The 10,517-nt window shown below is 38.9% G+C and overlaps 2 protein-coding genes across 4 annotated transcripts in view; one reads left to right on the top strand and one right to left on the bottom strand.

Moving 5' to 3' along the window:
• Positions 1–7,958, bottom strand: part of Zpbp (zona pellucida binding protein) — a 102,335-nt gene extending 94,377 nt beyond the window's left edge. For 2 of the 3 annotated variants that reach the window (XM_029554165.1, XM_029554166.1), the window contains exons 1-2: positions 7,807–7,934; positions 5,630–5,710 (exon numbers count right to left, since the gene is read on the bottom strand). In XM_029554165.1, coding sequence (XP_029410025.1) covers positions 5,630–5,710; positions 7,807–7,921 — 196 coding nt within the window. In that variant the 5' untranslated portion in view covers positions 7,922–7,934. Of the gene's footprint in view, positions 1–5,629; positions 5,711–7,806 lie in introns of all 3 variants that reach the window. The other variant, XM_029554167.1, reaches the window with a different exon arrangement.
• Positions 7,959–9,850: 1,892 nt separating this feature from the next.
• Spata48 (spermatogenesis associated 48) overlaps positions 9,851–10,517 on the top strand; it is a 48,381-nt gene continuing 47,714 nt past the window's right edge. The window contains 1 exon segment of the mRNA XM_008849277.2: positions 9,851–10,421. Coding sequence (XP_008847499.2) covers positions 9,851–10,421 — 571 coding nt within the window.

Here is a 10,517-nt window from a genome sequence, read left to right as displayed (position 1 = left end):
AGATTAATCCCAATTCATTAATAGTAGGGGACTTCAATACCCCATTGTCTCGATTAGAATTAACAGAGAGACATTCAAATTAAACAATACCATACATCAAACAGGCCTAACAGACATCTACCGAATGTTCCGCCTAACCACCAAAGAATATACTTTCTATTCAGTGCCCCATGGAACTTTCTCCAAAATGCACGACATACTGGGGCACAAAACAAACCTCAACAAATACAAAAAGACTGAAATAATTCCATGCATTCTATCAGACCACAATGCAATAAAGCTTAAAATCAACACCTGAAGAAACCCTAGTAACTACATGAACACATGGAGATTAAACAACATACTCGTGAATGATGAGTGGATCAAAGGATAAATTAAGAAAGAAATAAAAGTATTCCTGGAACTAAATTAAAAGGACAATACAACACAACAAAACCTCTGGGACATGTTGAAAGCAGTCCTTAGAGAGAAGTTTATATCTCTAAATGCCTAGATTTAAAAAATTAGAAAGAACACAAATAAATGACTTAGCATTGCAAATCAAGACACCTGAAAAGCAACAACAAACAAAACCCAAACCCCGCATACAAGAAGAAATGACAAAAATCAGAGCAGAAATTTATATAAAAGAAACTAAGAAAATAATACAAAAAAATCAAGAAATCCTAACCACTGGATCTTTGAAAAGATAAACAAGATTGACAGACCCCTAATCCAGTTAACCAAAAGAAAGAAAGAGCACCTCAAAATCAACAAAATCAGAGATGAAAGGGGAAACATCACAAAAGACACCAAATATATCCAGAGCATTATAAGGGAATACTTTAAAAATGTATATGTTATTAAATTTGAAAAACACGGGTATCTAAAAGTATGGGAACCAGCCAAAACTAAACCAAGAAAAGATCAACAGCTTAAACAGACCCATACCACATAAGGAAATTGAAACAGCAATACAAAACCTCCTGACTAAAAAAAGCACAAGACCAGATGAATGTCTATTAGACATTCAAAGAAGATCTACATCCAATACCACTTAATTTATATTTATTCAAAAAGATAGAAATGGAGGGAGAACTTCCAAATTTCTTCGATGAATCCAGCATCACTCTAATACCAAAATGAGGTAAAGTTAAAACCAAAAAAGAAAACTATAGACTCATATCCTTAATGAACATAGATGCAAAATGCTCAACAAAATACTTGCAACCCACATACAGACACACATGAAAAAGGTCATCCACTATGATCAAGTCAGCTTTATTCCAGAGATGCAGGGATGGTTCAATATATGTAAGTCAATGAATGTCATAAGTCATATAAATGGACTCAAAGACAAGAACCATCCATCTCAATAGATGCAGAGAAGGCCTTTGACAAAATCCAACACGCATTTATGTTCAAAGTCCTAGAGGGAATTGGACTGGATGGAGCATACCTCAACAAAATTAAAGCCATATATAACAAACTAACAACCAACATCATTCTAAATGGAGAAAAACTGGAAGCATTCCCATTAAAATCAGGAAGCAGACAAGGCTGCCCACTATCTCCACTCCTTTTTAATATAGTGCTTGAAACTTTTGCAAGAGCAATAAGAAAAGAAAAGGAAATTAAACGAGTAGTAATTCAAAAAGAGATATGAAATTATCCCTTTTTGCAGATGATATGATATTATATCTAAGAGATGCAAAAAATTCACCAGAAAACTCCTAGAAATGATTAACACTTAACAGGAATGTGGCAGGTTACAAATTTAATCTACAAAAGTCTACAGTCTTTCTACATACAAATAACAAGCAATCAGAGAAATAATAATTGCAAACACACCCTTTCACAATAACCTCAAAAATAAATTAATTAATGCATACATAAATAACTCAGAATAAACCTGACCAAAGACATTAAAGAAGTCTACAATGAGAATGTTTAATCTTTAAAGAAAGAGACTGAGGAAGACATCAGAAGATTAAAGGACCTCCTATGCTCATAGATTGGAAGAATTAATATTGTGAAAATGATCATCCTACCAAAAACCATTTTTATATTCAATGCAATGCTATATCAAAATCCTAAGGTTCATATGGAAGCACAAAAGGCCATGGATAGCCAAAGCAACCCTGAGGACTAAGAGCAATGCTGGGGGGATTACTAGACCAAATTTTAAACTGTATGACAGAGTTATGGTCATAAAAACATGGTCCTGGCACAAAAATAGACCCATAGGTCAATGGAACAAAATTGAAGACCCTAATATGAGTACATGCAATTTCAGCCACCTGGTATTTGACAGAGGGGCCAAGAACTTTCACTGGAGGACAGACAGCATGTTCAGCAAATGGTGCTGGCAAACTGGATCTCCACCTGTACAAGAATGAAACTAAACCCTTATCTTTCACCTTGCGCAAAAGCCAAATACAAATGAATCAAAGACCTCAATGTGAAATCTGAACCTCTGAAACTGTTAGAAGAAGAAAATATTGGCAATAACCTACAAGATATAGGTGTAGGAAAGGATTTTCTAACCTGGACATTAATTGCTCAGGAAAGAAGGTCAAGAATCAACAAATGGGACCTCATTAAACTAAAAACCTTCTGTACACCAAAAGAAGCAACCAAGGAAGGGAAGAGAAAACCCACAGAGTGTGAGAAAATCTTCACCAGCGACAATCTGACAGAGGTTTGACATCCAGAATATATAACAAACTCAAAAAACAAAGAATCAAGGAAGGAACTAACCCAATTAAAAGATGGATGAAGGAGCTGAACAGAGAGTTCTCAACAGAAGAAATAAAGATGGCTAAGAAGCATCTTAAAAGGTGTTCAACATAATTAGTAATTAGGGAAATGCAAATTAAAACCACCTTAAGATTTCATCTTACCCCAGTCAGACTGGCTAAGATCAAGAGAACAAATGATACCAAATGTTGGAGAAGATGTGGGGAAAGAGGAATGCTCATCCATTGCCAGTGGGACTGCAAACTTTTTCAACCCCTATGGAAGGCAGTGTGGAAAACTCTTTAAAAAACTAAAAATGAACCTACCATTTGTCCCAGTTATATAATTCCTTGGCATATACCCAAGGAACTCATCCTATTACAGAGACTCTTGTACATCCATGTTGCTGCGCTTTTCACAATAGCTAAGAGATGGAAGCAACCTAAGTGCCCCTCAACTGACAAGTGGTTAATGAAAATGTGGTGCATTTACACAATGAAGTTCTGTTCATCAGTAAAGAAAGATGAAAAAATGAAATACGAAGGTAAATGGATGGATCTAGAAACTGTGATACTAAGTAACACACACTCAGAAAAACAAAAGATGTATGTTCTCCCTCATATGTGGATCCTAGCCCCAAATCCTTATAAGTAAGTGCATATCCTGATGCAACTGCAGGGACCAAGAATATGGAAAGGAAACAGGAAGGTAAAGGAAAGAAGGAACCCGAGAGAGAATAGTAGGATAAAGGTGTTACTAAGGGCAAAATAAGTAAAAAGGGGGTAGTGAAAGAGGAGGGGTGGAAGGAGGGCTATAAAAAGAACTATGGGAAAAAAGGGAAAAAAATTCTCCAGATACACAATTAAAAGAAAAATCCTTAAGCACAGGTTTTTAGTTTAATGAGGGGATGGAACAAAGGCCTTCCAGAACAATATAGTTGTTAAATGAAAATCCCAGTGCCACACGTGGGTTGCCCCCCTATGAGCTGTTGGCCTTAAGGCCCTGGAAGTCCCCCAAATAATAAAGGCCATTGCCAATAATGTTAGTTGTACACCAGAAGTGAACAGAGGGACCCTACTGCTGAAGACAGTGCTTGATGTGAACACAGGAGAGGGAGAAGTCAAGCTTGGACTAAGCTGGAAACTCCCTGTCACTGGATGTGTGGCTTTCATGGTTGGCAAAAGGCAATATGCAGATGACTGGGGGAGAACTGTCCCCTATAGTTTTCCTCAAAGACAGACTCTGAGTGTTGGACTATCAATATACAAACAAGATGTTCCTGCTGATCTAGTGTATGTACAACCAGCAATTTTCGACTGTATGTAATGCCTGCTCCTAGGGGTGGAACCCACATCTGGTACTGTATACCAAACCAACCCCCTGTGGCAGGGGAGAATATAGGCCCCAGTGGAAAGCCACCACAATTTTTTTGTTAGATTGATGTAATGCATTTGCTAAAGTATCATCCAAGCAACTGGGTTTACACCCATAGCTTAAGTTATTATAGCAGCTGCTGTTTAGATGGTCTTGCTTCTTGCTGTTTGTGTTTTTATAGTAGATGGAATCCCACTGAAATGGGCCAACAACCCATGGAAAACTGACGATGCAGAGACCCGAAAGTTCAGTGCCTTGCCACAATAGGAGAAAAATCATCCCATACCCACCACCCCTCCAAGGTTCAAGGACTTTTTCTGAAGAGGTTGGTGGAAAGAATGTAAGAGCCAGAGGAAGGGGTGGAGTGTTACCTGGAAGTGTACTCCTACCACTATGCCAGCAAGCTAGTTACACCTCCCTCCCATACTCATCAAGGAGTCAAGGGGGGAGTCATTTACCCCTCCCACCCAATAAGTCGACCTTAGCTACATGTGGGGGAGGGTCTAAGCATATATAAGCAAAGAATGCCAGAAGGCGCCTCTCTCACTATTTCCTGTGGCTGTCAAGAAGTCACAGAATCTATATTTGAGTGTGTACTTTCCAGTGCACCTGTAAATTGGGGGGTGCACACTCCTCTGTAAATAAACTCCCACCTATGCTCTGCTTTAAAAAAAAGAAAATATAAAAGGAAGTAAAAACATACATCCATATACAAAAGAATACTAATAAAAGGAATGAAGTCCTTTTATTTTTTTTTTTTGAGGAATGAAGTACTTTTTTATCCTATAGCATGCATGAACCCCCATGGTATTATACTTAGTGAAAGAAGCCAGACACAAAAGGCCATATAACGAAAGGCTTTGCCTGTGGCCAGAGTATGCTAATCTAAATAATCAGAAAGTAGATTAGCAGTTTTCAGGGGCTAGGGAACACTTGCTTAATAACTGTAGCATTTCTTTCAACATAGTGACAATGTGGAATTAGAAAGGGGTGATGGCTGTCCAATGTTGTCAAAACACTAAAAACACATTAAAGGAATCATTTCATGGTGAATGAAATTAACTCAATAAAAATGCAAAAATGTTGGCCCCTTGGGAGTCATAGGCAGGTGAGTATCTGTGAGTTCCAAGTCAGCCAGGGCTACAAAGTGAGATCCTATCTCAAAAGAGTTACATCTGTTACGCCTCATATAACTAGTAGAAAAATCATATATACCCAAAATTGTTATGTTATATAGATCTCATCTGCAAATTATTTTAGCATATTTAAGCTGCACACATTTAATATTATTACCAGTATTATGTCCATTACAAAGAAAAACACTGTAGGCAACTTTAACTTTTAGAAATAATTTTTCTTTGCACACATAATTAGACCTGATGACTCCAACTATATGCAAACAATTTTAATTCGGTTCTGCAGAAAGAAACTGATTTTAGGAAGCAGGGTAATTGGGGAGCATTAGCCTTTTCAACAAGAGCGTTACATTTAATAACTAATAACTTTCTTTAAATTGCTGAAAGCTATGCATGGATACCAGGAAAATGTGATGATCCCACTATTTTCAATGAATCTTGGGTCAAGCGAAAACTTCTCGGTAATCGAGCGAAATAGCCAACTATGAAAAAGAGAAAGAAAAAAAATGATCAAAATTTTCCACATAAAAATTCCAAGCATTAAAATGGCATAGTATTTGATCTTGCCCTCATGCAAGAATCGTGAAACAGTGTCTTCTGACATGCTGCCTACTTCCCTTCATATGTCTTATATCTGTTACAGTTCTTACCGCCAGCCATTTTCTCTTTTTGATACAGGGTCTCCCTGTAGCCCCATCTGGCCTGGAACTCACTATGTAGAACAGTCTGGCCTTGAACTCACAGAGATCCACCTGCCTCTGCCTCCCAAGTGCTGGGTTTTAAAGCATGCACCACCATGCCCAGGTTTCCCCAGCAATTCTCTATCTATTCAGAATACACCCATCCTATCAAAGGTCCAAATCTTCCCTCTTTGCAGGACCCAAATCACAAATCCCTCCCCCTTCAAGTTTCCTATTTGTCCTTATTTCTTAGCTGACATGGGACATCACTGGCACCTCTCTCATAACAGTCAATCTACAGTGCAAGACAATTATTCATACACGTATATTATTCTCCTCAGTATAAACTCCATGGACAGAAGAACCAGTGTCCAAGGCAACTTAACAAGAATCATTGGCAAACACCATACCTTTGATATCAAAACTATTAAATAATAATTGTGAAATACATCTTGAGAGTCTTCATTGTTGAACAAGCATACACAGATGGGCATAATACTACGAACAGAAAAAGTGGGAAAGGCAGTGCGACATACTAAAGTCCTACACCCAAATAACCTTAACAGCAAGCAGAGGAAAAATAATACAGTATTAAATACTCGATGAGAATTTAAATCCAAATTCCATCATATACTGCTATTAGGACTTTCTGTTTTCCCATCTGCAAAATGGGATTGATGCTAATTCCAGGCTCACAGAGTTGCTACAGGAGCTGAGTGGAAAACTGTATAAACTGTTAAGTGCTATATAAACATCAGCTTTTAGTATTTGTGGTGTTAGATGTTGATTGCTTGGGGGCTGGAGAGAGAGCTCAGTAGTTAAGAGCACTGGCTACTCTTGCAGAGGATCAGGGTCTGATTCCTAGCACCCACATGGCAGCTAACAACTGTCTATAACTCCAGTTCCAGGTGATCCTCCACCCTCTTCTTACCTCTGTAGGCACTGCTCTACACAGGAGCATCTGCCTACAAGCAACACACTCATTTGCATAAAATAAAAATAATAATTTTTTTAAAAGATAGTGACTGCCAACCTATTTTGGATCCTCTCATGGATCTGTTATAGGAGGAAAGGAAAACCAAGCAAGATTTTTAAATGAAACCACAAACTTTCACTCCCAGGTACAAGTGCATGAGCCTTACTCAAAACCCCTTTTTTCCACCAGATTAGACTATTTGCTCCCACAGCACTTCTTTGCACCTTGACACCTGAGCTTCATAGAGACTGTAACCTTTCTTCCGGCTTCTCATTTCCTTCCTTTCTCCATCCTGTCCCTTGATTCACATTCCTCCTGCATTTATATTCTTCATTAGTATTTTCGTTCTCCCTTACTTGAAAAAATTTTTGCTTCTGACGAGTGTACTTTTTGTGTATTTATTTAGTAATTATGGGCCATTTTATTTTTTAATAAGACTACAACTTGAACACAAAACAACGCAGCCAAACTACAATTCAATTAAATTCTCAGGTCTTTCTTCAGCAGAAATAGATTTTGAAACAGAACTGATACACCCTGCATTTTCTATCGAAACCAACAGATGGCGCGCCAACATCAAGGATAGTATAAAAGCAACAGGATGCTTCCTAGGTACACAGGACAGTCAACACAATAAATCACTTTGCAGTTCACACTCCAACAAGGCCCGGAAAGGACCCGTGGGGCTTGGATAGTTTGCTGGGGTCGTTTTCTTTAAAAACTTCATGTCAGGATAATCCTATCTACGGGTTATTCAATTTCCCGCCACGCTCTCCTCTATGCAAATGTAGTTTCTTTCTAAGATTTCTATACAAAACAAACGTTGCCGCTATGGTATTAGTGATACGGGGTTTTTTGGTGGGGGCGGGATCACGTGACACGGGCCACAGCAATTGTCTTGGCTGGCGGCGCCTCGCCTCACCTGCCGGGGGTGCCCGCAGCAGGAAGGCGGAGAGCAGGATGGAGAGCACCGGGAACGCGGAGCCTGCGGGCCGCCGCCAGCCCGGCGGAGCCCGGCCGAGGGCCAAGGCCTCCATCCACACACCGCCGCCGCCGCCGCCGCCGCCGCCGCCGCCGGCCGAGCCTCAGTGCAGAAGGTCGTTGCCAGGCACGCGCCCACCCGCCGCCGGAAGTTGCCGGGGGCAGACCGGAAGAACGGACTGACGGACGCGCCGCCGCTTCCGCTGTGCGGCCCGCGGCAGGTGTGCTCGCCTGGGAGCAGGCTAGAGACTCTCGGCGCCCAGCCGCTACTGTGCTGGTGATTTGAGGGAGCCTCGCCACTCAGGGAATACTCCAGAACTTAGGTGTTCAGATTCTGGAGCTAGGCGAGAAATCGTGGAACCCGAAGTCCGCAGCTTTTGCCTTGCAATAATGGTGTTTGGCTACAGAGCAAAGGCCGTTCTTAGTTCTCTGGTTGGATATTGAGTTTCAGCCTTTGGGAGCCTGTGCAAGGCCACCAATACTGAGAACGTAAAGTTCCTGACTCTAGTAATGTGAAGAATTGTACATTATCAATGTATGGAACTTAAGGGAAGGGGAATGCAGTGAACACCTAGGAGGAAAATATTGCCTGAAAAGCCTGCTTGATAGAAAAATGGAGGAAAATCGCAGTAGATGAAATTGACTTTCAGGCAGTACTCAACTTAAAAGCTCTTCAATACCTTTCAGAAAAACATGAAACCAGTTGTCTAAAAGACCATTTACAGTAAAAATGTATTTTAAATACAAAGACTCATACATCCACTTTTCTGCCTTTGGAAGGATCAATAACAGCTTTAATAAAATATTTAGCAGTCATAGCAAATACGATGAGCAATGAAGTTCGAGCAACTAAAGGTAGACTATCAAGTGCCTTGTCAACGTTATTTAATATGAAGAAATGAGTGAAACTGAGTTGACTAAAAACCCATGGGACATTTTATGTTTTGGATAGACTGTCCAGGATTATAAACTGAAAAACTAACCATGTATTTCAACCTCACCTCTTATTCTGTAGTAATCTCAGGAGTGCAATGATTGTAGTGGGCATGGCCACATTCTAGTTACACTTGTATAATTAGTCCGATTGATTGATTTATATTGTGTCTGACTCATAGAAGTTTGCCTGTTTTGTTTTGTTTTTTTTCTTCATTAAGAAAGCTATGAGTTACTGCCTCCAAACTCTAATACATTTGGTAACAGTTTTTGTGGGGAAAAAAAGTCTAATTGAAATTGGCTCTTAATTGAACTGATACATTCATCCTTTAAAAGAAACTTGTTTTTCACAAAGTCATTTGCAGAAATAGCATGAAAACATGGCTTACGTTCTGGACATCCTGGTAACTTTAAGGAAAGAAAGAATTATTTAAGCATATAAGAATGAACATTTACTTTGCCTATAACTTATAAACTGTCTTCCTAAAAATCCTATCTAAGAGTTAGTATAATACATGTTTTTTTGCTGGACTATATTTAACACTTAGATACTAAATGTTAAAATTTATTCCACCTATCAGGTAAATACTTCCTTGTAGTTTGGATGCGTGTATTCACTATATCAACTTCTTCATATTTGAATACCATTTTATCTACCTATAAAATATCAATATTGAAAGTGTTAAAAATATATAAATGAATATGGTTTTCCTGAGTTTTGGAGAAGTATCTAATGGATATACTACCAAGGCCATTTTTTGTTGTTTTTCTAAGAATTACATTATGATGTACATAATAAATGGTTCAGTGTGTTGGAATTCTATCTGTAGCCAAGCAACAAGGGCTCTTGCTTTTTTTTCCTTTCTATCCTATTCCTGTACTGCTTTATCTTTCATTTAATGGAAAAAATTACCTTGAGAAAAAAAGAAAATGACTAACATTTAGAAAGTTGAATAATTTATGCTGTATTAATCTTAACCTTCAATGGGTTTTCAATAGTTAAAGGGAACAGAATTACAGAAGAATTTAATTCACGATTATCAAAAATTATAATGAGGAAGTCCATGGATATGGAGCTTAAGAACAAACCTGGAAAGATAAGTATCCCCAAAAGGTTCATCTTCTCAGGAATAAAGCCCATTGACAATTCAGATTACCCACACTGTTGTGATCTCTTACGAAAAATGAACATGCCTTTTGTGAAAGGTTTTGAGGACAGACATAACCATGGCAGATTTGAAAAGAAATGCAGCCCTGCTTTTTTGAAATTTCATCCTTACCCACCTTCAGTCCTGCCAGACTACAATTCCCACTACCCTTATCCCCCACCATTTGGGCAGGATTATCCATTATTTCCACTTCGTGATGATGTGCCACTAGGTGATCCCTGTTCAGGATTTATGAGTCCTGGTGGCGATGCTGATTTAAAGCCTGACATCGGCAAAACCATACCAAATCTTGTGAGTTTCCATGATGTGAAACCTCAAAATAGAATCCCTAGACCAGACACAGGATTTCAAACAGTAGTAAAAAGACAAACAATTCTATCAGAAGAACTGCAACAGGACAGGAGATGGAACTCCAGGAAACTACCAGACATTTCCATCAGAGCAAGACTTGGAGGTAAATAAAGCGACATTGCCTTTATGCATCTCTCATGATTCTAGTGAGGCAGAAAAGCGTGAATGTGAGATTGTTCAAATTTTAACAGGTAAAGTA

The sequence above is a fragment of the Nannospalax galili genome, unplaced genomic scaffold (assembly GCF_000622305.1).
Source record: "Nannospalax galili isolate Female #2095 unplaced genomic scaffold, S.galili_v1.0 scaffold304, whole genome shotgun sequence".
Lineage (NCBI taxonomy): Eukaryota > Metazoa > Chordata > Mammalia > Rodentia > Spalacidae > Nannospalax > Nannospalax galili.
This window is presented reverse-complemented; position numbering and strand designations above follow the sequence as displayed.